The sequence below is a fragment of the Eutrema salsugineum genome, unplaced genomic scaffold (genome assembly GCF_000478725.1).
Source record: "Eutrema salsugineum unplaced genomic scaffold, Eutsalg1_0 scaffold_10, whole genome shotgun sequence".
NCBI lineage: Eukaryota > Viridiplantae > Streptophyta > Magnoliopsida > Brassicales > Brassicaceae > Eutrema > Eutrema salsugineum.
The window spans coordinates 2,016,844-2,044,436 of record NW_006256908.1 but is presented as its reverse complement, the minus strand read 5'-3'; the positions used below and the strand labels follow the sequence as shown (position 1 = coordinate 2,044,436).

Here is a 27,593-nt window from a genome sequence, read left to right as displayed (position 1 = left end):
ATAACACCGTATTTTGACCGATTTTATGGATCGTTTTGAAATATTTTTTCTATGTTTTTAATTGCTTTTAAGTACTTTATTACGTTTTTCTAGTATTTGTTGTTCCAAGACTCTTTTCAGGTAACTTAGGTAAAAGCTTAACAAAATGGATAGAAAACCAGATTTCAGCTCAGAGTCAAACCGTCAGAAGTTCACCCCTGATTGAAGGCCTTCTCACCGTCTGATCCAGCTCAAATTTGGAGACCTTAAAGATGGAAGTATCAGCTTTCCAGCACACTTTACAGCTTGGCAATCCAATGGTTCAATCAAACGATATACGAAGAGCAAGATGTCCTGTAAACCAGCCGGCAAGCGTTTCCACCCGCGGCCAGCAGAGCATTTCCCGCGGTCAGAAGCACCGCGACCGCGGCCAGCCACCCATTCCCCGCAGTCACACTCATCCCGACCGCGGTCAGCCAACTCCGACTTTGAAGGCCTATTTCTGAAGCCCGTATCACTTTCCCAGCCTCAATTCTGGAACCCTAGACACCAGAGAGTATTGGAGACTATAAATACATGTCATTTAGGTCATTTTTTTAGAAAAGAAGAGGAGAGACGAAATACTTTACAGAAATTTTACTTTACGCTTTGTTTTTAGGTTTTAGGGAGAGAAAGATTTGTCTCTTGAACCCTTGTTCTTTCTTTTTCAATTTCGGTTTCTATTCTACTTTTTAATCCTATGTTTTTGATTTCGTTCATCATGTCTGAGTAGTTTTATTGTTGGGATTAAGGGATTTTTGATGGGGATCTATATGTTCGATGAGGATTCCATAAGCTTTTAAGCCGAATCTTAGAACTTTTTCTTCTGAATTCGTTTTTACTGCATGAGAGTAGCGTCATGAACTACAATCTGATCCAGATGCTTGGTGACACGAAAGTGTTCATCCGGTGTCAGATCTAGTTTGGGAGAGCAAAACAAACATAGGAGTGGAAACCTACCTATGGGCGATTTGTGAATGCTGACGAGTCTTAAACATAATGCATCTCTACTTTTCCAGGGCCAGAGTAGAAACCTACTGGTCAGGGTTGAGAGAGATAGTTGTCTATGATCACGACAGTGGCGTATTCATACGTCCGTGACTCCAGTTCGAAAATTTTAAGCTAAGATCTTATCAAATTTACTCTCTAGCAATGTTTTGAATCGTTCGTACCCCTGAGAAAACTTCCCTGAAGCCCAGCACTTTCTTTCTTATAGATTCACACCGTTTTATTTCAAGCTTTAGTTCAATATTTTCATTCCTTTTCAATCGATTTTCATTTAAGCAATTAGGTTAGCCGATTTCCCGTTTTTACCCGTTTTCGTTAAGTTTAGTTATTAGGTCATTTTAATTCCCGTATTGTCTCTTTACGATTCGTTTTTACATTTTAAACACACCACCAAAACCCCCACAAAACCGTTTGGTTCTAGACTTCCTTACTTTATATTTCTTTCGAAAGCTTTTGCAGAAAAGATCCTCATTCCCTGTGGATTCGATCCCTAAGTTACTACAATCGATCAGCTGTGCACTTGCGGCTATTGATTTCATTTAGGGTAAAACTTGACAACTCTCGACACGACACACCACACCAACATCAGTGGCGTTCAAGACTTCCATCAGCATGAAATTTGAGTGTAAATACCCATTTACAACCCACTGCCTTCTTCCCTGGTGGTAAAGTATCAACGACCCATGTATCTGTTCTCTCCATTGCACCAAGTTCAGTATCCACTGCATCACACCACTCTTTAGTATTCTTTGCCTCAGTATATGTATGAGGGATTGAAATTTTGGTGATGGAATTGATATAGGATAAATGAGATGGTTAAACATTATCGTAAGATATGGAAGATGATATAGGATATACAAGATCAGAATGCATTGAATAGCAATGATAATCTTGTAGATGAGCGAGTATTTTCTTTGTACGAGAAGAAGTTGGTGATATGGGAGAGTTGTTAGAAGTATTAGTGTTTGAATTGGAATACCTGAAGGCAAAGAATCCAGTGGTGTGAATAGATCCAAAGATGATATAGACTTTGAATCTGTAGCCAGAGGAAATATGTCTTCATGAAACGTCACATTCCTTGATATAAACACGGTATTGCTCTCCAAGTCAAGCAATTTATATCCCTTATAACCAGCAGGGTAACCCAAGAACACACAAGCATGAGAACGAGGTTGAAACATATGCCTTTTTTTTTAGAAGTGGAACCATATAGCAAAGGCATCCGAAGGTTCTGAGCTGTGAGTAGTCTGGAGCCTTACCAGTTAGAACTTCATATGGAGTTTTGTTCTGCAGAAGTGCAGAAGAAGTTCTGTTAATGAGGAATGCAGCTGTTAAGACATAATCTCCCCAATATCCAAGAGGGATTTGAGCTTGGAACATCAGTGCACGAGCTAAGTTTAGAAGGGGTTGATGTTTTCGTTCAACTACTGAATTCTGTTCAGAAATTTCCCGGCAAGAGTGAAATACAGTTATCCCTTTTTCTTGATAGTAGGATGTGAATTTCAACTCAGGAGCATTATCAGATCTGACAGATTTGACTTTACTGTTGTATCGGTTCTCGACTTGTTGTATGAAAGCAGGAAACACAGATAGAACTTCATTTTTTGATTTGAGAAGATACATCCATGTAGCCCTGAAGTGATTATACTCTATAATTAAGAAATATCGATATCCTTCAACTGTTTCAACTGAAAAGGGTCCCCATATATCAATGTGAAACAATTCAAATGTTGTATTACACATATTATTTGAAGAGGAGAAAGAAAGCTTCTTCTGTTTTGCAAGATGGCAAACATGACAGAAAGCTGATCCTTTATTTTTATGCTTGGTGGTTCCTAAAATATCAGAGATGGTATCCAATCTTGAGAAGGAAGCATGACCGAGTCTCTTGTGCCAAATACTCACATCTATCACTGCATTCAACAAAGCTGATGAAGACTGAGTGTCCAACACATAGAACTTTCCAATGATTCTACCCCTTCCAATTGTCGACCACTTGGTAAAATCCTGTATTTCACAGCAAGAAGTGTCAAATATAACTCTGGAGTTAAGATCTGTAGTCAAGGAGCTTATACTGATCAGGTTCAGTCTAAATTCATGGATGAATAAGACATTGTTGAGAATCAAGTCTTCATTGATTCATATAATCCCTACTCCACTAATCTTGAGATTAGATCTGGTGGGGAGATTCACATAACTCACAATAGAAGTATCCAAAGAGATGAAGAAATCTTTATTGTGAGAAACATGATGAGTAGCACCAGAGTCTATCACCCAAGATTGAGTGCTTAGAGTGTGTTGAGAAACAGCGAGGATCCCAACAAAGCAATAAGTAGAGGGGGAAAAGGAGATATCCGAATAATCACCAGACTGAGAAGGACTCGCTTCATAAGAAGGGTTAATAGATTAGTTCTGAAGTTGGGAGCTGAAAAGAGCGATGAAACTCTGTATCTGATCATTTGAAAGGTTTCCAATAAGACCTTGAAGATTCGGAGGATTGCTCTCAGAAACTGGAGTTAAAGCCACTTGAGCAGCAATAGGAGGAGTCATTTTCTGAGTTTTATCCGAAGGAGTTTTGCCTTTAGGAGTGAAGCCAGGAGGAAAACCATGCTTCTTATAGCATCTGTCTGCAATATGTCCAACTCGGTTGCAAAATGAACAGATAGGACGATCTTTGTTTGGTCCACTCTGAACATAGCAAACAGCATTGGGAGAGAGAGCATTTTAAGAATTTGAAATGCTGCTGGAGGACTAACAACATTAGAGAAATTCTTCTGATTCTCATGATCAAGGATGTTGTAAACTTCAGCAAGGGAAGGCAGAACTTTCTTCATGATGATTTATCTTCGGATGATTGAATATGACTCATTAAGACCAGCAAGGAACTTCACTATCTGAGCTCGTTCAGCCTTTAATTGTAAACGAGCAACTTTCGCACACACACAAGGTTCATCAGGTTCATCAGTACTCTCAAGGTTACTCCACAATGTTTTGAGAGTTGTGTAGTAATCCGAAAGACTCATAGAACCTTGACGGAGGTCTTGGATTTCTTGTGTGAGATTGAAAGTCTTTGGCAAGTTAGTCATATGGAATCGACTATGTAGATTTTGCCAAAAATATCAGTAGCATCACTCAACCGCAATATACTACGATAAATCTGAGGTGATACAAAATTTAAGAGCCACGATTTGACCATACTATTACATCTAGACCAGATCCTAAAAATGATTTCAGATTCAGCAGGGCGAGGTAATGGTCCATCTATGAATACAATCTTATCCTTACCGTCTAGAGCAATAAGCATCACAGCATTCCAATCATCATAGTTTGAACCATCGAGTCTCATAGAAATGATTTGCAAACCTGGATGATCAGCATTTTGCATATAGTATAGAGATTGAGTCGGATCCTGAGAATCTGGTATTGCAGGAACTCGCAAAGATCCAGAGTCTTGAGGATTAACCACTGGATGACTATTCGGAGCTAGATCGGCAACATCAGAAGAGGATCGAGTCGACTTTCGAGCTGAACTCATCGAAGCTTTCGAACGAGTGGATCGTCGAGGAATTGCTTTTAAAGACACCATCGAAGCTTCAGGATAAACCATAGGTCTCGAAAATGGAGCTTAGAAAGGACAATGCAAAGAAGAAAATGAGGGAAATAGAGCTTTGATGGCTCTGATACCATATTAGCGGAAAATTTGGAGAAGACAAAGTTTGAGAGGAAAGTTTGTTGGAGAAATTTCTCATTAATTCCAAATGAAGTCTGTTACAATCTTATATACAAATGAGTTTGTTATTAAAATGTGTTCTTCTTCGATGAAATGAGGGATAAAGGCTGATTGGTACATCAACATCGACAACTAGTATCGGCTAGGATCCGAACAATTTTGGTATGTGAATTTGTATCCAAATCCCTAAAATTGAAAAATTAAAACACCTACTAATTTTTTTTGGCTAATTCGTGCATGCATTGACTTTTTCTATTAGTCAACTCTATCAAACTTTGAACGGAAATAAGTCAGGTAAGAATCTTTGTTGGAAAATTTCCTCAAAACGACGTAGTTTTCACTCTGTTTTTAATGAAAATAAAAAACATCAACTTTGGTGCTCGAACCCACAAATTCAGTAATTAAAAATGAGAACTCTACCAACTGAACCATACAAACTTCATTGTTATTGATATCAAATACTACCGATACAAGCTTCATTGTTATTGATATCAAATACTACTTTTGTAGACATAACACAATCTGTCAAATAATTTGATGGTCTATGGCACGGGAACGAGCTTATCTTGTATCCCAAAACGACATTGAAGCTCCCTCCTCCACCGCCGAAAATTGCCCATAAAAGATCTTCACTCATCGAATTCCAACATCGAATTCCAATCAGATGGGAATGTTTGTTGGAAAATATTCTCAAAACAATGTTGTTTTGAGTTTTGTTAAAAAAAAAAAGAAAGGAAACAGTCATTGTGAAATTCGAACATGTGATCACAATATTACAAGCTACGCACGTAGCCAGAGTTGTGCCCAGAGATTTCTAGCCCGTAAGCGAACTTAAATAAATAAAAAAGACACTTACCGTCTCAAATCTACTCTAATAAAAGTAGAAGTTTGAGGCTCCCCTATCCACATCAGCTTTTTAAAAACTTGAGGAGAAGACGCCACGTCAACATTCCAAGTCCATTCTCTCCTCACATAAACAATAATCTATCACCAATTGAAAGATTACACGTGTATTTGTCAATGTTCTCGCTTTGCCTTCCTTCTATTATCACAACGGTTCACATTGAATTAAAAGTTACTAGATCAAATGCCTCGGCTCCCTCAAAATCAACGCTCCTTCTTTTTCTTGGCAAACTAATCTTTCTGCTTTCCTTTGCTTCATTATATTAGATACTTTAGACCTGTTTAATGATCACCTCTTTCTGATGCAGGAAAGGAAGAGAAACGCAAATGGAACTCCTTATATCAGCGCAAGGAGTCCAACGATCCAGATTGGAGAGGTAAGGCCCTCACCGTCGTTTTCTTATTCAAATGCATTTTCTATGCTTTAGATCCCAGTCACTTGACTACCAACATCAATGATTTCCGAAGTTCAAACCTTCAAATCATCCTCCAATGGTTAGTCTGTCAAAATTTGTCTTCTTCTTCTCGATATCAGCTCCCCTGTTTTTTGTAATCATGCATCTGAGCATTGTGATGATCTAATCTCACCTTCACTACAGTAGCAACACTCCAAATCGAGCAAATAAAGAAATCCAATATATATATATATATATATATTGGATTTCTTTATTTGCTTTTTGGAGTGTTGCTTGTGTATAATATATATATATATATATTAGCTGCGACAGAAGAAGAGAGAGAGAGGTTGGAAATATGAAGAGTAAGACTACAAAGAAGAAAAACACGTCAAGTAAAAGGTGTGTCTCTTAAAACTTGCTTCATTTGTTATTCTTTAACCAGTTCATTTGGAGACTTTTTCTAGATTGTATGCTGATTTTTTCTCTGCTTTATTTTTCCCCTGTTAGACGTCGGTAGAAACGACCAGCCACGCCTAGCTCCTGCTCCTACGTTGAGTATGCTGAAAAAATATACAGGTTATCAGAATAGTAGGTTTTGGTAGAAAATATTTTCCTGGGTTATAACTTGAACTTACATGCTAAACCAGCTATTACACTCGAAAGCTGGTGTCTAAAAACAGGTTGTTCATAGATTTACTTACTCTCTTCTGATAAATTTTCTTGCAACAACCACTCACATATAAGCATCTCGATGATTTTTTTGTAGTCAATAGATCACAGCTACTCTCTTCATATTTTCCAAACACTTCTTGGTTGCACTCATCTTCCCTGTAACTTGCTGTTTCCGATCTCTTATACTAAGCGCCTCAGAATCTGGATTCTCCTTATATGTAGAGACATAGTCTTATTTAGGAACAGAGTTCTAAACAAGGTGATTGCATGCAACTGTACGATTCTGCTTTCCATCTTATGATTCTCCCATGTGCTATACTAAGTGTTTTTGAGTCTAGATTCTCCTTATACACAGTATGCCGAACGTCATAAATAGAGTGTAAAGTTAGGTTCAGAGTTCTTACATTTATTGATTGCAGGCCGACAACATAGTTCGACAACAGGTTTCCTATTTCTTTCCAGATAGATCGGTACTGAATTAGTTTTAAATAGCTTGAAATGGAAAATTTTTTGCTTGAGATGTTAGGCTAAGATACGATGTCATGATCTTCTATATCAAATTCTGACAACTAATACTAATCATGTATTATATAATTATCCTCCACTTTTGATCATCTCTTTACCCCTTTTACTCGCTCATTCAAATAACCTCCGACCTGATAATACCTAGGAGATCGATAAAATATGGGCATAAATGGGCTCAGCAATGATAACCATTGTCGACCTTTCATGGCCTCCCAAGTCATTAAGTCTGCCAACGTTTAGATAACGGTCCGTCTATGTTTCTAATAGTAGAGATTCTGTAAAACGGTGAAGTCGTCAATGCATGGGCCTCCGACGTCTACTTTTCCTTCGATTAATGACAATTTAATCAGCCTGCTATACGGGAATGCTAAAAGGTTTATTCCTCTCATTAGTCTTTGTGTCTATTTTTATCTTTCTACCTCTCAGGCTCTTTGGGTAATAACTACGATTTCAATTTGTTTTCTTAAAAGTTGCCACCAAACAAGATCAATAAAATGTGTATGCCAATTAAACGTTGGCTGCAGTATTGGTATTGATTAATTAGGTTATAGTTAATTTCATTCATGGGTGGGAATCTTTGGTGGGTTATACATTAGACAATGGACTATGCTGTATTTCACAAAATCAAATGACATGCATATGGTAAGAGAAAGATGAATCTCAACCAGTGAAAAGGGAAGTCCAATATAGTTCATCCTCTTCCCGAGTATTCTGTGTTGGTTTTGATTTAGTTTGGTAAATGCCCGTTACTACAGGAAAAAGGGTGTATTATCACGGCCAACGAAGATAGGTATCTCAAAAGTTCAAGAATGAATAAGCAAGACAAAATGAATTAACCAAAAGAGGGTAGTGTGTTTGGTCACAAGTTAAAAACTATGTCTTTATTTACATCAGAATGCTGGAATAAGAAAAAACGAAAAGAAGCTAAATAAACAAATAGGCCATCAAAATGAATGAATGAACAATTCCTGAAGAGTACCTTCTTTTTTATGCTTGATTCCTGAAGAGACACTATTGAATGCACAAAAGTGAAAACAAAGTTTTATTAATTAAATTAGGCGGGCATGTTTATATATTCTCATCCGACTATTACTCTTTCGGACTTATGTGAACGTTAAATTAGTTTTATGCCTTTCTTATAGATTTATTTTCAGATGAATTGCCGAGGGGGAAAACTAACCTTCACTTTCCACATGCATTTCGCTCTCTTTTTCTTATCCAAATAGCGGAAATCACATACAACACTACCCTATTTGTTAAGATTCAAAATCAAGACCCCGAAAACATTAAGAAACCAGTTCAATTTAATTTACCCACATAGAAGATTATGATTGTTCTTTTTTTAAAAAAAAGAAAAATCAAATTCTATGGTAAGGAAACTATTTAAAGATATGTATAGGCTTACAAAACATAAATCACACAAATCAGGTAACAAGATACGTACTAAAACATTTCTAAAACATAAAATTTAAACCTACAATAACATATGCTTCCGTGCGTAGCTTAGTGATGCTTTTGATCGAAGACCCGATCTCGAGTTGCCTCAGTAAGCATTTAGACACTTAGATGTCTATGCCTCTTAACCGAAGAAACCCAAATGTTGAATCCGAAATCCTTTTTTCCTTGTATTGCTTCTTTACAGAGAAATCTGTTTTTTTTTTTTTACCTTTTGGTAGTTTTTATCATGTATATCTCTTTTCAAAAAAATACAGTTCGATCAAAAATACAGTTTGAAATATACAGTTTTGTATGAGAAAATAAACAAAGAAAACATGTATTTTAAGCATCTGCATATATATTTTAATAAAAAAAATTTGAATATATTAAAATAGTAAAAATATATATAAAAACAATCCGAGCGTAGCGTGGAAAATCACCTAGTCCATATAAAACTAATTCACAATGTTCCATTAGATCATTCTCTTTTTTCACATTCATTATTATCTTCATCTTTATCTTTATTTTTTTTAACCCTCTTCATTCACTACATCCATTTTATTATTCAAATTCTCTTCATATAGCGTATTCAACTATTCATATCATTTTTCTCATTTAAGTCATCTTTATTCACTGCATTCGTATTCTCTAACCATCTCCAGAAACACCATGATGCTCATCATCTTTTTCTATAGATTTATCAAGAGTTTAATTAGGTTTTTTGAAGTACCTGAATAAAGCATTCACTGATTTCTTTTCTTTTTCTCTTTTCTGTTTTAATTTTTTTTTCATAGTTTTTTTAAGGTTGTTTTCAGACATCTATGTAAAAAAAAGTTACAACAAATTAGCAAAAAAAAATTATAATAAGAAAATAATTAGTAATTTTTTTTTTGTTAAAGTGAAAATAATTAGTAATTTAGCAAATACCTACTGAGATACCGTTTGATAATTATGTTACTAATTATTTTTTAGCATTTGCTAGAAAATAATTAATAATTTAACAAATACCTACTGATATACCGTTTGATAATTATGTTATTGTTCTAAAAAGAAGATAACTGAAAGCTTCGAAACTTCAATAATGAAGAAGGTGAGTTGAAGATATACCGTGTATTAAGCGGCCAACTAAACATTTTTGCGACCATTACCCTACCTTTTTATTTGTTAAATACTTTTTTAATTAGTTTCCAATTTTATGAATAAATTTTATATTCTCTTAGCTTTCTACTATTCCTACTTAGCCTTGGATTTTTTAAAAAAATTTGATCCGTAGGCCAATATTTCTTACTCAGCTACATATATAGGCAGTTAGGCACGGCCCTGCATGTAGCCAACAAATTATCAGATACGGTTTATATGGACATTACACAATCGGTCAAGCTTCTTCTTAGATATATTCTCTCTGATTCGTGATTTTTTCCAAGCTAACCTCGTGATTTTTCCAAGCCAACCTCGTCTTAGATATATTCTCTCTGATTTCGATTGCCAATCGATAACTTGATCGATGTGAAGATATCGTCGATGTAAATGGTGGGTTTAGATTATACGAAGATGAACAACAATAAATTATACGAAAATGTACTCTATAGTGTTTTGTGTATTGAAAGTGTATATGAGTTGACATCATCTAGCATTGATCGAGTTTGACAGAAATGCCTTTCAGTTACGCAGCTTTGATCTTCCTCAAGCTCGGTTATTTGAGCGTGTTGCAAAGTGATTTGCTTTGAGATTTAATTTATGTTTCTCTTATACCGTTTAATTATTTTGTTTTCTGTTGCCGTGAAGATTTAACTTTTCTTAAATGAGTTTTTACTCGTCTCTTGGAAACCATATTCCTCTACCTCAAAACTCCATTTCTGGTTTCTTGACCTATGCGAGATTCCAATCAACATCGATTATTTTGTCCCTGAGAGCAAGGGAAAACTCATGCATGAGAGCGTTCGTTAACATTGTTGTCGATTAGGTTTCTCTCTGAACTAAGGATCTGTTTATCTCAGCTTTCTCCAAATTCATCAGAGGCATGTGATGTGCCTCATATATCCTTGACCGAGTATCATAGTGTCCCGCATACCATGTGAAAGATTTTTGGCATGTTTGCTCTCAGCAAAGTCCAACCAAATAAGTATGAGCCTGCCCAAAAGAAACACAAAGCATATTCTCAAAATCATCAAAGAAATCAAGACCATTAAGATTCGCTTGTTTCTGTCTGCTGCCTTTTGTGTTCTGTTTTGTTGAAAGAGCTCTGAAACGAAAGCTTAATACAATAACAATGGAGGCAAATTTTAAAACCAAATTGAGAAGAAATGAAATCAAATAAGCTTTAAACTGATGATTAAATTTACATTCATTTCAAAGTTCAAACCAAACTCCAAACACACCACCACACAAACTCTTTTTTCAGATCTTCTCCAGCTTCTCTGCTTTCACAATCGGATTCGCCTTAGCGATCTTCTCCTTCCCAATCCTCTTGAAATCAAAGGAGCACTCGTGCTGCTCCGCGTACCTATGCGTCCCGCAGAACACGAACCCACACCTACACCTGAACCCCGTGATCCCCACGCGCCGCCGGCAAGTCAAACACCGTTTCGGATCTTGCGGCGGCGTCTGCTCTTCTTCCGGCTCAGCCGCCGCTCGTTTCTCCGGGTTCGTTTTGGGATCCGATGGAGTCGGTGGCGGTGGCGGTGGTGGTGATACGGAGGAGGAAGCAGCACCACCAACAGTTGAAGAAACAGCGGCGGCGAAGGTTTGGTTAAGGGCGTGTTTGGCGGAGGAGGAGTTTTCCTGTTGGTGCTGGAGATCTCGGAAACATTTGGAGCAGAGATTTTGCGTGGCGGTGCTTCCGAAGAAACCGCAGTTATTGGCGCATAATCGTGGCTCCTGGAGTCTGTGTTCCTCCGCCATGATCGGGATAATAATCAAACTCCGGCGAGAGAACAAAAAATACAAATTCCTAGAAAATCAACGACGGTAAATTAAATTAAATCATATTTAAATCAAATAGTTTGAATTCTAAACCCAATCACACAGATCCGTGATGTGATTACATAGAATCAATAGCGAGATCGAGAAAACAAATCATTACCTGGAAAGTAACAAATCAAAACAAAAAACAATTAAATAGATCTGTTCTGATTCGGTGAGATTAACGTATAGATGAGAGAATTAGGATTGACGGATGATGATTTGCAGTATATAAAAGCAGAGAGAGGAAATCGAATGGATTAGGAAAGGAAAGGAATCGTGAGATGAGAAAGGGAAAGAGGAAGACGAAGAAGAAATATGAGGAAATGGGAAAAAAAACTAACGACGAGGCAATCGAGAATTAAATTATTATTATTTTTTGCCGTAATATGGAAAATTGCAAAAAATGTGTGTAATTTTGGCTTTGAATGAACAAATTGATGGTTGCAAGGCTGTCATTGAAAGAAGATTCCAGAAAGCTTTCACATTAATTCATATATTTTATACTATTTATATACATTAATTCATAAATAGTAAGTATAATCAAATGTCATTAATTGGTTCGATCGTCAATTTATTTGAATTTTCTTTTTTTTAACATCTTTTTATATTAATTATTCCGTAAACGGATAATACAAATAGTTCAGTAGCCATATATAGGCGGACAATAATAAATATTATATGAATTACTACTTTTATATGATTTCTTTGCTAATATATCTGCTGCTTGATTGCGCTCTCTATTGACATAATCAATGGAACATAGAGGGAGCTTTCTGATCCACCATCTTATATCCGTCAGGGTATTTCCAATCTCTGTGTTTTCTCCACCTGTATTTATCAGCCGTACTAATTCTTTGTTATCACTTTCAAACCAAACATTTCTCCAACTTTGTAGCCATATGTTCTGAATAACATGTAAGAAACTGATTGCCTCCGCTTGAAGTGAACTTTGTGATTGTGGAAGTTGTCCATTACCTGATACAATGTGTTTTCCTTCGTGGTCCCGGAGAATCCATCCAACACCAGTTTTATCACTTGTTGAAACATAAGAACCATCAAAATTACACTTTAGCCATCCCTGTGGTGGGTTCTGCCAATTAGAAGAACGTTTTGATGAATCAACATTGACATTACGGCCATAGAAATCCTCATTTCGTATAACCGCTATCCACTCCTTTGCCCCTTGAATTCCACGTTCAGCATCTTCTCTTGGGTGAGAATTTCTTTTTTGGAATATAAATTCGTTCCTTGACTTCCATATATTCCAGATTGTCCAAAACGGCAAGACTCTGTTTTCCATAGATAACGTCTTTGTTTCATTGATGGTGATGAGTCGTTCGATGTTCTCTTCTAACAGTCTTGATGGGTTATCAAACAATTGTATATTGCAACAACGCCATATAGCTTGAGCATGTGTGCATTGAAATAAGATATGGTTAATCGTCTCATCCGCAAGGCAACATCGCTGGCAAAGTGGATTTGCATTGATTCCACGTGTACGGAGTCTTTCTGCTGTTGGAAGAGCACCTGATAACACTTTCCATAAGAAATGTTGGATCTTTGGTAAGATTTCCAACTTCCAAATTTTCATTTTGAGCTCAACTGATCCATTAGGAGGTTCAATGACTTCATTTCTCTCTGCTTCATGCGTTGCAAACCAATACCCTGATTTTACAGTGTAAGATGAATCATTGGAATATGGCCAGATATACTTATCTGCAACAGCAAATTTGGAGAGAGTGATACTTTTTACAATGAAAGCATCTTCCGTACATAATACATTTTGTAGTTTTTGCTCGTCCCATTCCCGTTTACCAGGTATCCATAGTTCTGCCACTGTTAAATTTGCATCGATATTATTACCCCGTGCTGCTCTTGGTGGTGATGTTGGAATCCAATGATCCGATGCAACTTTGATCTCTTTACCAGTACCTATCTGAATTCTTAGACCTTGTTTAAGAAGGTCTTTACCGGCTTGGATCGATCTCCAGCCAAACGAAGGTTGGCCACTACAAGTTGAATCTAAGAACCTCAACCTGTAATGGTACCTTCCCTTATAAATTCGGGCAAGTAGAGAATAAGGCTTAATGAGGATACGCCACGCTTGTTTAGCCAGAAGTGCCCTATTAAAGTGATAGAGATCTTTAAAACCTAGACCTCCTTCAGTCTTTGGTAGCGACAATCGTTTCCAAGCCACCCACGGTATATTTCTGGAATTATTAGCTTTGCCCCACCAAAATTCTGTTATCATGCTATTTATCTCATCACAAATTGTTTTTGGTAGTTGGAAACAATTCATAGAGTAAATAGGCGTTGCTTGAAGGATTGATTTGATCAAAATCTCTTTTCTAGCAGGAGAAAGGAACTGATGATACCATCCATTTAACTTATCTTGTATCCTCTTGACAACAAAATCAAAAGCTTCTGTTTTGCTTCGACTAAATTGTTCTGGTAACCCCAAGTATTTGCCTCCTCCACCAACATTTTGTATTCCTAATATGTCCTGAATCATATCTCGTTGTCTTTGTATGACTTTCATACCAAAGATGATGGAAGACTTTGTGTAGTTCACTTGTTGCCCTGAAATAATTTCATATCTCCTAATGATTTCTGCTATTGTTTCACAATCTGATCTTGTTGCTCGGCAGAAAAAAAGGGAATCATCTGCAAATAATAAGTGAGATACTGTTGGACAATGTGATGCTAGTTTCAACCCCTGAAATCGACGATTCCTCTCTGCAGCAGTTAACATTTGACTCATTACCTCTGCACATATAAGGAATAGATAAGGAGACAGAGGATCTCCTTGTCGAATGCCCCTTGATGGTTGAAAATTCCCATATGCAATCCCATTAATCAACACTGAGAAAGATACCGTCGTAACACAACGCATGATCCATTCGATCCATTTTTCACAGAATCCCATCTTCCTCATTACTTGTTCCAAGAAACCCCATTCCATTCTGTCATAAGCTTTGCTTATATCTGTTTTAATTGCAATATACGATTCAGCAACATCTTTTTTTGACTTCAGTCCATGTAATAATTCATGTGCAACCAACACATTATCTGTGATATTACGTCCTGGCACAAAAGCAGCTTGAGACTCAGAGATGATTTGATCCAGACATTCTTTTAGCCTCATCACTAACACTTTCGAGATGATTTTATAATGTACCGTACATAGACTTATTGGTCTGAATTCATTCATTTTGGTTGACACCCCTGTTTTTGGTAGAAGACATGTTTGTATGGTTCATCTGCTCTTCCATCTCACCATTTTCAAAAAACCTGCGAACCATACTGCATATATCTGGTCCAATATCTTGCCAGAATTGTTGATAAAAAGCCGCAGAATATCCATCATGGCCAGATGCTTTATCTGAACCGATTAGGAAAACAGCATTCTTGATCTCCTGATCAGTGATTGGTTTAGTCAAAAACTGGTTCATCTCTTCCGTTACCTTCTGTTGTATATCCTCAAAAACTTGATCAAGTGGTGTTGGGTTGGAAGATGAAAACAGTTGTTGAAAATATTCTTGAGCTACTATTGCAATGGCTTCATCACGGCGATGAATAATCCCATGATCGTCCTCAATCTGTTTAATGCAATAATGCGATTTACGTGCTTTAGTTAGGCCATGAAAAAACCTTGTATTCCTATCTCCAACTTTTAGCCATGAATTTCTGCTCTTTAGTTTCCAAAACTCTTCCTCATCCCGATAGGCGTTATTTAGATCTCTCCGCATTTGATGTATTTCTTCTGAGGTAATGGTATTATCTCGAATAGCTTGATCTATCTGCAAACGAATTATTTGTATTCTTTCTGCAGCATTTGTTCTGTTTCTCCTTTTCCATTGAGCCATTGCTCTCCTGCATTCTTTTAGCTTCTTTGATACTTTAATGTTCATGCTTGTTGGAGTATGCCAGTGATCTCTTACAACTTCTGCGAATCCTTCATGTGCAAATAGTCTTTTGTCATATCGAAAAAGCCCCTTTCGTATACGTGGTTCATACTCGATTGATACCACAACTGGTCGATGATCAGATTCTGCAAGTTCCAAAAATTCGGATTCTGATTCTGGATAGAGTGATTTCCAGGTTGTATTCACAATAACTCGGTCAAGACAGCATTCGATAACCTCTTTCCTTCTCTTTCCCACCCAACTGAATTCGTTACCCTTATGCTTGAGATCTGTCATATCACATACTTTCATCATCGTGTTAAAATCAGCATAACTGTTTGGATTTCGGATTCTTCCTCCTCTCTTTTCTGATTGTTTAGTGATTTCATTAAAATCACCAAACATCATCCAAGGCCCAACCCTTGACACGGCTAATCTTTGTAGCTTTTCCCATAGATGATGTCTCATTTTTGGAACAGGGTCACCGTAAATGCAAGACAAGTAAAACTGAAAAGACTTATATTCAATAAGAAGATCGATGAGTCTTGCATCTGCGGAAATACATTGAACTGAAACATGTTGCTTCCAATAAACTACTAATCCCCCACTTAACCCCTGAGGACCTACAATACACATATCATGAAACCCCAAATAAACCCCGATATCACGAACGTAGTCGTCATTTTGCTTCGTCTCAATGAGGAACAGCAAGTCCGGATGATACAGCTTCTGCATCTCCTTCAGACGTCGAACTGTGAGGCGCTATCCTAAGCCTCTACAGTTCCACACCTGAGCTCTCATTGGACCGGTGGTGGATTCGGGCCCACCGCGCCTCCGTGTTGTGTAGTGGCTTCATCCGTATCTTCATCATTCTCGCCATAATCAAACTGCAGCTTGAGGAGAGAGTTTTCATCGTCAACCCTTTGTCTTTCTCCATCCACAAACTTGTCCACTGGTGTCATGTTCAGTCGTGGTCGCTTAACCAAATACCCTGCATCAAAAGCATCCACACCATCTGTAACCTTTTCTGAGATCAGAGGTCTTTTACCTGATGACTTAGTAGCGGAGCCATCCTCAGAAAAGGATACCGAGTCACCAGTGAAGAAACTTCCATATTGTTGAACCTCTATGTCGTCGTTACTTCCATCATTCGTCGTATAAGTTTCTGGTACTGGAGTGAAAGCCCTCAGCATTGATGGGTTCCCATTGTTCCATTCCTCTAACAGGTTTTCCACGAACCGGCGGCGACGCAGAACTTCCTTCCTGCCATGTTTCTTCACCATGGGTAGTTCGTAGTCTTCAAAACCCACCAATTCCCCCTGCTCATCGTACAATTCATCATTATCCACTTCGTTATCCGCCTGTACGGCCTCCATTTCCTGATTCCCTGGGTTCATTTCTTCATCTTCTGAATTAACTTCTGGATTCTGTTGGTTTGGTTCCTGCATTTCCTCTTCTTGTCCTTCCGGCTCATCTTGTGCATCGTCATTATCATCATGTGGATCCTCTGGGTCATGATCTTCAACTACACACTGCCCCGAGTCATGTGTCATCATCCCACAGATGTCGCAAAAACCCCTTAGTCGCTCATATCGGAATTTGAGTAAGGTGCTGACCCCCGGTGAGAATTGGAAGTTCTTCTGGAAACGGAGAGGGTTATCGACATTCCAGTTGACTTTGACACGGACGAACTCCACCATTGGGGCAACTTCTGGGTTGAACTCCACTTCTATTACATCTTCGCCACTCAGTATCTTCCCGATGTGTTCGATAACCCCTTGTGTGAGGAATTGTAGAGGGATACCTCGGATCTGGACCCAGAATGGGATATGAATGAGGTTGAAATCATTCATCTCCGGGCTCCAACGGCGGAGAATTAGCATTCGATCATTGAAAGCCCATGGTCCTCGGTTGATGACAGATTGCATCAGATCTTCTGACGGGAAGACAAATTGGAACCGACGTCGTTCCACAATACGCCCAGAAATGATTCCCGACAATCCCCAATTTCTGGGTAACACGGCCACAATTCTGCGTAGGTTTTGTTTCCCTGGCATGAGAGAGCGACCCAATAAACAGAATTGGTTCGCTGTTGCAGCAGCATTGCATATTTCGGGAGGAAGTGGCACCGGCTCATCATTAACCCCAAGGTTAATGTCCTGAATTGCTCTTCTTAAGTTTTCAGCCATTTGGAATTTCTCTGATTGATTTCGAAGTTTAACCAGTAAAGAGAGTAAACGAATAAAAACGTAATGAGGATCAGGAGGCCACTTACATAATTTATAAATTCCAGACAATTGGGAGTTAGTGAAGAGAACGACATCGAAGTGGAGCACGATCCCCACTACGGAGATGGAGATAACGGCAAGAGAACCGTCGTAAAACCGCTTCAAACCGTCATCGATTTCGGAAGGTGTCGACGTTCCTTCGGGGCTTTTGATGAAATGAACCGGATTGACACCAACAAAATATACTTAGCCAGAAATTTTTAACCGAATCTGGGAACCGTACCAACCTAAATCGAACTTTTCTGTCTTTCGTTTCCATTCGGTTTAGAGGTTTAAACCGATCCACAGCTTTCAAAATTAGGGTCGGTTATCAGTTCAGATTGGTTCTGCAATACCAAACCGATTGGTTCTTTTAATTTTTTTTTGTCAGAAACATCTTATACAAATTATACAAAAATTTAAAAATAAAAAAAACCGTTCTCTCCTTCCTCCACGAATCGGCGTACTACATCCTTTTTCGGGCGACAGCTTCGACCACCGATTTTTCCTTTTTTCTTTTCGTTTTCAATTTAATTCACCACATTTCTTGTTATTTGCAATTTTTTGGGCAATTTATTTTTCCAATATTATAGAAACCAATTTCTTTGACATCTATTTCATCACCGCTCTGGTTTAGATCTCTTTGGTGACATCTAAATGTTGGATAATGATTCTCTCCAGATTTAGTGTTGTGGAGGTTATCATTTTTCATTTCTTCTTAACTTGTTGTCGATGACGAGGTGACATAGTCAAAGCTAAACCCTAATAGAAAGATTTGGATATGAAAGCTTTGGTATCCATTTGTGGAAACAAAACTTCATACAACATAAGTATTGAGTTTTATCATGAGGTGCGTAATTATAAGATTTAGCCAAGAATTACTAATCAAACACACAATTAACATAGAAAACAAAAATACGAAAAAAGAAAATAATGAATTTAACTATTCGTTAACGAGTATAACTTTACTTTGGAAAGCATTTAAATTCACTTTAGAAATTCACTTTACATGTTGTGTCATTCTTAACATATGGCGCATATATTGCTTATATAATAATTTTTTTTTCAAAAGTTTTGTGTACCGACTTTGTAATCGTATTTTGATATTAATGGAATTGTTTGTCGAAAAAAAAAATTACGAAATTTTAAATATACCAAATAACCAAACCAAAACAGATTAAGCAAATTAGCCGAAATTATCCAATTATAACCGAATTTCGACACAAAAATCGAAATTTTGATTAGTTTTGGTAAAATTTAGAAAAACCGAACTAACCAATAACCAAACCGAGCCGTAACATTTTCGGTTAATTTTGGTAAGATTTTAATTACCAGATTTACCAAAAAACCAAAAAAACGGACCAGGTAGGTTCGGTTAATCGAAACTCCAGGCCTAGAATATACCCCAACTTCTCCTTGATTATTGGTGCATAACTAAAAGTAAATCAGTGTGTGTGACAGAACTAAAAAGTAAAAACCAACGCGGAATAGAGAATCTGATTTAAAAAGGCTTAAAGTAGAGTTGCATAACTGATTGATTCTCTACGCATAGTTTCCAAAACGGCTATGGATTCGGTTAAGGACTCAAACCATAAAGGTTTTGTTTGGTACACAAAACTTAGAGACTAACCGCAACAATGTAAGCATTCCAAGCATCGCACTGTGGAAAGCTCTTGACTTCTTCGTACTTGATATCACGTCCCGCACCAAACCCATCTGTTCTACGCATTTCAGAAGCGTCTGGCATTTCTCTGAGCCAAAAATGGACTGATCTAAACCCTGCTTCCTCCATACAGTCCTTTATCTCCGGCAATGACCACCTACACACACATGAACTCAAGACTTCTGAGGAACTTAAACGTGAATCATAGGTTTCATGTTCAATAGTGCAAGAACCGTATAAATCTATTGTTAAGGAAAGCAAAAATCTCAATATAACGTTAAATATCGGTTACATGATCCACCAACACAAGGACAACTCACTAACATGATGATCCGAATCGGCTGCACTACAAGATACCTAACTCATCCAAACCAACAATAAAAGCTAGGAATGCAGGAACCTAACATGACAGATGAAACATCATCCTTGAAAAGCTAAGCAAGCCCTCTACAAGTATATAACTATGCTAATGTAAGATTCTCTTAAGGCTTGTACAACATTGCAGAAAGAATGGATCTGGAAGCGGAGAGTAGAGGCCACTTACAGTCTCCAGCTATATGAAAAAGCATGGCGAATCTTCCTGTTCTGCTTCTGAAGGTGATAATGCAGACTGATCCTTGTCTTGCGGCTTACAATGTCAAACTCAGCCTGCTCCCATGTATACTGCCAAAAGATATTTGAATAGTCGTTAGTACGGTTACTCTGGCTCTGACACGCACTTTTACCAGATAAAGGATAAGAATTTAACATTTTTACCGTGAAACTTGGGAATTTCCGTTGAAGCTTCAACTGTCCCTCAGCAGAAGCACCTCCATATAGATCCATCACGAAAATACCGCCTCTCTTTGACAAAGCTTTACGTGCATTCTTGAAGTACAAAACCAACTCCGAGCGTTTGTGGAGACAACAGCAACTAAAATTGAAAGCACACACTATATCCCTCTTCGGTAATGAATCAGGTCCATCTTTCTCTAACGATTCAGCACAAGGATCAACCAAATCTTCACTATCCCCATCATCCAAGCTGATGTTCTGTATCAGCTCGTGTGATTCGGATTTCACTAGCTTAGCCTCATCAGGGGCCAAGACATTACCATGGAAAAGCGACATTCTTGAATACCCGTCAGCACCAAGCTTACTTATGTTGTTATCCATGCACCATTCTAGTGCCTCAAGGTCAAAATCTAGCCCTATAGCAGTCCTTCTTGTGTCAGTCTTCAGCCACTCCGCACTATCCCAAACAATCAAATCATTTCGTACCTATTTAGTGAAGCAAAATATACGTATCTAGTGACGCATGTTTAGTTACCTTAAAAGAGCAGTTCCACAGAAATCTTCTTGGAAATGGAGAGGCTGCCTTCCACCCACATACATCAAAAAGAACTTCTGCAAGTAGCTTATGTCTCCTTTTGGTGACTGCACCAAAACACACATAATACAGTAATTCAAAGCTTAATGCTTCATTCTGTAAGAGATACAGAGAACGCAAAAAAACTAACTTTCTTAGTTCCATAAACTCAATGACCCATCACATCCTAAATATTATTCTCTTCACTGGAAGAGATTTAACTCCAAAGCAGACAAAAACATAAACGCAAGAGAACTAATGTCTAAACAGTCTAACCAAAGCAGTCGATGTAATCTCAGGAACCTAAAAGGGCAAAACAAAGAGAGTCGCGAGTTGCTAATTATTTTACCTGAACCGATTGTTGGTAGAGAAGGAACTTCGAGGGCAAATCCGATGGCTGAAGCTCGTCGTTTTCCTCGTTTTCTTCTTCTTCTTCCTCAGAGTTTTCTTCATCTTCGTCTACGGAGGCAGCAGCCGGAGGGTGTTGATCGTAGAAATCTTCGCCGTCGTTCGAGAACTCTCCTTTGTGGCGACGCCGATTTGGTTTCTTGTCGCGTTTTCCCATTTTCGTCCGATTTCGATTAAAGGCGGAAGAGAGAGTGGTCAACTGTTTTTGACTTTTATCTTTTTCAAAGGTTCGATAAAAGTGCCCTAAACGCTGTTGCCACTTATGGTTTAGTGCGCGTTTGCGTTTCCGATTTATCAATTTAGGTGTTGATTGGTTCATTTGTTATCACCCGTAAACATAACGATTGATAGTAGTTAGTGGCGTTTGATAACAATCATAGAAATAACTTCATACTTCTCATTATCGTTTTATATCGCTGAAATCTAAAAACTTATTTCTGCAAACGTTTGTGGTTGCAGACGGTATCATTCTATATCGTTTTTTGTAGTTATACTTTTTTGTTTGTCAAACTTATAAAATGAATCAAATAACTTTATTTTGTTGATTATATTCAATAAAATTAAAAATATGAAGAAATTATTCCTCCAGCTACTTCATTTGAACAATATTTTAATGAGCTTAGTGTATCCAGAAATGGTTTACCAGATTACTAATATGTTATTGTGTTTTATCTATTTTTATGTATTTTCAAGTTAATTTGTTATTGTATTTTCTATTTTTATGTAATTTTAATTTGAAAATTATTTTGTCATTGTATTTTCTGTTTATATATATGTTATGATTGTTTTTTTTTTTATGTTTTTCTTATCTAAATAACTAGTTTTATAATTTATAATAAAATTATGTGTTAAAAATAATAAAATTTTTGTTTAAGAATTAAATGATAACATATAATAGCTGAATGATCAAAATATAAAATAATAAAATCTATTCTAAAATGGAGAAGATGAATAGTGTCACTCCATATATAAAGTCATACTGTTCATATCTTCATTTTGAAGGTGGAAATAGACTAGGGTTGGAGAAAAATATACTTGGAAGTGAAAATGGAATAGGATTGGAGAAGTGCCGTACTTACACTTACGGTGGCTTAAAGCAAGTTTAAAAAAATATAACCTTTTTTATTTAACAAAAATATAAAAGTAATAATATTATCTAAAACAATCTTCCATAATATTGATAACATAACCAAAAATAAAGAAATTTTAAAACATATTATTATGTGTTTGTTTCTTTCAGTTATTTATAATAGCTATTTTTTTTCTTGTATTCCTTTGTTTGTTATTAACTTTACTAAATATTACTGTATGCATAAATTTTTCATAACAATAAAAGTGATAATAATAACTTAAGTGTTATGGTTTTCTCAAACTAGATTTCAACCATATTTATTAAATTAAATTTACATATAAGGGTAATCTCTACAAAAAAAAATGTGGCCCTCTCATCTTATAATATTTTTGGTGGTTGTAGGCATTTGCCTAATTTTTAATACATGAGGCATAGATCTGGGTTTAAGATTGTCTAAAGCTATGAATGGTGATATAGTAATAAAATGTTTTTTGAAAAAGTAACTTAAATCCACATATTGACACCAATCACAATTATTTACATACATTTGCATTTTTTGGATTAAGAATATGGTACGGTATAACTGCGGTACGTGCGGGAAAATATATTTGCGGGAGAAATGCAGTTAATATATAATAAACGATACAGAATAATGTTTGATTAGTGAAAAAACAGCTTGTGGTCCAAAATAAAATGTTTGAATGGTGAACAAAATTACAGCGGAGCAGATTACAGAGTATAGATAAATATATTAGAAAAGTATATAATAATTTGTATAATTATAATTAAATTATTATTTTTGATCAACAAAAAAACAAATTTACATATTTATGAACTTCAAATATTCAAATTTTATTTCAAATAAAATTTTATTTATTGCGATACAAATAATGCTAAACAAGATTAAACCATAAGTACAATACAATAAAAACAATCATCAAATATTTTGATTTTACAACATATCTGCAATTATGTCTCTTATTTGCTCCATATAGTGTCCATCAGTTGCCTCTGCTCCTTCAATGTCATTTAATCGTATTCAGAATCTATATTGTTCATTTCCGTCTCTGTCATTGTATTTGCAAAATTTGGATCTGTGAAATATGAAATTTTGATAAAATTATTTAATCCTATGTAGCCATTATTACTCTCTTTAGGATTTTAATACGATATCCTGGAAATTCTTTAACAATTCTACATTTTTTCTTCCAACATCCAAAATTTCTCTCGATAACAGAACACATAGATGCATGATTTCGATTAAAAAGTTCTTGTTTTTTCTTAGGAACAGGACTAGAACTGAACCGAGCCATATGATATCTCACAACTCTGTTTCGTGATGATCTATATGGAGCAAAAAATCCTTGTCTGTTTAGATAACCAGAATCAATGAGATAATACTTCTCTGGTGGCGGCAAAAGGAACTCATACCATTTTCAAAACGATGTATCATGGCATGATCCTGGTGCTCCATTCCAAATATATGTGAATAACATATTCAAATCACATATTGCCATGATGTTCAAAGATGGATTATCATCTCGATCCCAATACATTTCTTATAATTCTGGTTTCACTTTTACGCATACATGAGTCCCATCCATAGCTCCAACAAATCCACAGAAATATGGCAGTATCTTCGATCTTGTATAAGTCTTTCAGGAACTCAGTCTAGGTCTTCTCTTGTTGGAGTTTTAATATTACCACATGACAGTAATTCAGTAGTCCTAAGAACTTCAATAAATTTTCTTTGCACAGTTTCTTGATTTTGACCAAGTCTCAGACCATCTCCAATGTAAATCTCCATTTTATATTCCAAATTGGAGTAACTCCAAAATAGAGTTGTGTTTTGCTCCAATGCATGACTCCATTTTTGACTTCAAAAAAGATTATTCCTAATAGATTCTATTTTTTCTTTTACTTTTAATAACCTATAACTTTTAAAAGTTACAAAATAACCCATTTATTTTATTTTATCTAAAATATTTATAATTTACGAATTTAGTAAAACTAAATATTTATTAAATAAAGAAAATTACATAAAATCATAAAAACATAATAAATTTTAATAAATAAAAAAAATACATAATATCATAACACTTAGGAAATTTAAAAATCATAATTACGAAATTTTTCCTACAAATGATCAATTAATGCATTCCGAAATGAAAAATGAGCTTCGTTATCTTTGATTTTTCTAAATCGACCGAGAAACTCTTTGAACCTGATATTGTCATCATCAACTTGTTGTGTATTTTTCAGTTTATTTTAAGTTGTAATCTTTTGAAATAAAAATATATTAAAATATTTATGATTGTCTATTATATATTTTTTTAAACTATTAAAGTCCTATAATCTTGTCAAAAAATCTTATAAACATGAATTATAAAATAAAAAATTAATTATTTAACCGATAGTCATATATATATATACATGAAGACCATTTTTTAATTACATATATATAAAATTCAAAGTGGTATGTGTCACACAAATATTAGGTGGATATCTGAAAAAAGAAAATGCATATAGCCATATATAATGTCGAGAATGTTGCTTGCTGTGTTGATAAGAGGTATAAAATTATAAAGATTTAATATTTTAAGGTTTAGGTTATAAATAAGAAAGTATTTCTGCAAATTATGGAGCAATCTCTATTTTTTCTCCATTTTGCAGTAAAAAATAGAGTAGGGTTGGAGTGAAATTTACTCCAAAATGGAGTTTGCAGTAGAAAATGGAGCAGGGTTGGAGATGCTCTCAAAACAACATCTTTTTGAATTTCTTTTTGTCCATATATCCATAAAAATATAGTCACGCTTTCTTCAATGCTCATATTTAACCTTGGTTTAAGACCGTAATTTGTCTGTACGTATCACATAACATTATAAAACATGGCCTTGACATTCGTAGTAATTGAGGACATACCCTAGCATCTTGTTTTAGCCGAGGCCAAATATTTGTCCATCCCAAACCTCTGTCTGTTAGGTCTGATGCTCTTTTAAAATTTTGATGATAGTAATTCAAACTTAGCTGATTTATTAACTCCGTAAATTGCTCATTTTTCAAATTCCACAATTCAATTCTCTCTTTGTAACTTAGGTTGTGGATGCCTTGTGATCGTAACTGACATAAACGAAAAGCCTGAAATTTTAAACATGAAAAAAAAAATCATTAGAAAATATAAATTTAAATTAAAACATTACACAAAAAGTTGAAATAAAAAATATAAAATATTTCATTTTATAAACGAGAATATTGAAACTCAATTGTTACAGACTAATCTTCATCTTCTGAACAATTTTGACGACCTTCGTTTACATTTGTGTTTATTTCTTGTGGGGTACTCCATATATTAAATATATCTCCTGATCTAGGTACTTGATATCCAGTTTCAACATAATTTGTGAAATCAAGACCGCATGATGTTGTTGGTTGAGCGTTTGGTAAAGCTCCTGAAGTTTCTTATTCGTTAGTTTTCGTACTTCCTACTTGACCTCCAACTGAAAATCCATATTGAACATTGACTGGAGTCATTTCTGATAAGCTGCCTTGTTGAAAGTCTTGTGTCTCACCTCTTACGTGAAAGTTCGATGGGGAAACCCAAGGTTGAAAGTTCAGTGAAAGCCCCCATTGTTGAGCATTTGGGGTTGCCCCATTGTTGCGCATTTGCTGGTGTGCCCCATTGTTGTGCATTTGGTGCTGTGCTCCATTGTAGACACGCTTGAGGTGAACCCCATTGTTGAGCATTTTGTGGTGTACCCCAATGTTGAAAGTTGGAGGGCCGTAACCCTCTTGAATTTTTCCCTCCGGAAGATGGACTACCAGATGATAACCCTCCTGAATTTGGACTTCCAAATGATTGGCCGGAACTTAACTGTTTTGGCACATCTTGGTTGTTCCGTGAAACACTTGTCATAGCTTCTAGCAGCTGTAGCTTATCCTCGTCTATGTCTTCCGCTATATCAATGAAATACTTACGCTAAAATATTTACTCTTTCAATGTATTAAGGCATACCCAGTAAAATTTAGTGCCTTTTGGAATTTTTAGCGCAAGGAATATTTCGTAGTCAGCTTGGTCACAAGCACCTGGACGAAGTTATTGCAAACTTTGTCGTTGAAACTCTGTATATATATCCAACAATGGTTCTTGTATGGTTGTCTCGAATGATTGTCTTCTACGACCTCCTCGTGAACCACTCGAAACAGAAATCCGTGATCTTCCACCTAACTTTGTGAATTAATCTCTTGTCTAACGTTAGACCGCAAATTGACCCTCCCTCGTTGGCCTCTACGAGCAGAATTTTGGACTGGTTCACTTCTATATTTATTCGAATGGCATGTATCGTCGTCAATGGTTACACGATAAACTTCTTCTTCATCTTGTGTCTCAGGAACTTGTGTTTGTTGCATATCACCGCTGTTGATGTCTGAGTCCTCAAAGCATTCTTCATTAAGTGCATCTTCGTTGATTAATTCTTCTCTTCTTTGCCATGAAACGTGTTGAGATTGTGAGCAAACATCATATAATACAAGACATTTTACCATCACATCCTAAAATTCTGGTGGCTGTCGGTTAAAACTTTTTGTTAATATGCATCCCTAAAAATTTCAGAATCATAATTTTTCTTGTTTCCATAAGTTGAATACATATTTTTCGTTATTAGAAGGATTAAATTGTACTTACGAATTCATGTTCCTTCCAGCATTCTTCAGATGCATATATCATGGATGTTTCAGGATCAACCGAGATACCGGTATAATTCATAAGAGCCTTCCATCTCTTGTATCTTTTTTTGAATTACAGCACGCTTGTTTTGGAAGAATACATACGTTATATTCAAATTGAATGCTCAATTAAACTTTTGAACCATATACTCTCTACCAGCAGCCGAAACATTTTTGAGAGTATAATTATCCATAGCAATTGCTTCGTTAAATAATTGAATTAGTGTTTTTTCTTGTATATTGGACCATTTGTATTTTTCTTTGTTCTACAATTTTTTTTAAATTACGTTGTTACTTATGATAGTATATATAATAAATATATAATTGAAAAACAAGATAATGCATTATTTACCCTAACAGTTGTTTTTGTGGGAGGAGTTGAAATGTCAACTGAACAAATTGATCTTGTTTGTCTAGAGAAATTCGTGTTGCGCGACCGATTATCCAACACATCTACATTTAATAAAATCCAAACATTAGTTTAAGGGTTTTAAAAACTAATATTATATATTTCTAAATAATTATTTTTCTTGTTTTAATAATAATATTTATA

At 36.0% G+C, this 27,593-nt stretch overlaps 2 protein-coding genes and 2 pseudogenes across 2 annotated transcripts; all 4 read right to left on the bottom strand.

Moving 5' to 3' along the window:
* Positions 1–10,912: 10,912 nt before the first annotated feature.
* LOC18026633 (zinc finger A20 and AN1 domain-containing stress-associated protein 3) lies at positions 10,913–12,041 on the bottom strand. The gene is made up of 2 exons (XM_006409694.2): positions 11,774–12,041; positions 10,913–11,641 (listed from the first exon to the last, which is right to left on the bottom strand). Exon 2 carries the CDS (start codon positions 11,590–11,592, stop codon positions 11,089–11,091), a length of 504 nt encoding a protein of 167 aa, XP_006409757.1. The 5' UTR covers positions 11,593–11,641; positions 11,774–12,041; the 3' UTR covers positions 10,913–11,088.
* Positions 12,042–19,320: 7,279 nt separating this feature from the next.
* On the bottom strand, positions 19,321–21,461 carry LOC18026632. Its single transcript, XM_006409693.2, has 5 exons — positions 21,188–21,461; positions 20,800–20,906; positions 20,247–20,721; positions 20,035–20,153; positions 19,321–19,647 (listed from the first exon to the last, which is right to left on the bottom strand). Exons 1-5 carry the CDS (start codon positions 21,401–21,403, stop codon positions 19,446–19,448), a joined length of 1,119 nt encoding a protein of 372 aa, XP_006409756.2. The 5' UTR covers positions 21,404–21,461; the 3' UTR covers positions 19,321–19,445.
* A 1,987-nt stretch (positions 21,462–23,448) lies between these two features.
* Positions 23,449–25,849, bottom strand: LOC112081438 (annotated as a pseudogene).
* Positions 25,658–27,080, bottom strand: LOC112081437 (annotated as a pseudogene).
* Between the last annotated feature and the right edge of the window lie 513 nt (positions 27,081–27,593).

What these genes read in the sequence shown, in the direction of transcription:
- LOC18026633 (XM_006409694.2), bottom strand. Translation starts at nt 11,592, where the DNA reads ATGGCGGAGGAACACAGACTCCAGGAGCCACGATTATGCGCCAATAAC.
- LOC18026632 (XM_006409693.2), bottom strand. Translation starts at nt 21,403, where the DNA reads ATGGGAAAACGCGACAAGAAACCAAATCGGCGTCGCCACAAAGGAGAG. An exon ending in TCTACCAACAATCGGTTCAG is followed by an intron (nt 20,907 to 21,187) that starts GTAAAATAATTA and finishes GTTTTGGTGCAG; the next exon opens with TCACCAAAAGGAGACATAAG. An exon ending in GGAAATTCCCAAGTTTCACG is followed by an intron (nt 20,154 to 20,246) that starts GTAAAAATGTTA and finishes ATCTTTTGGCAG; the next exon opens with TATACATGGGAGCAGGCTGA.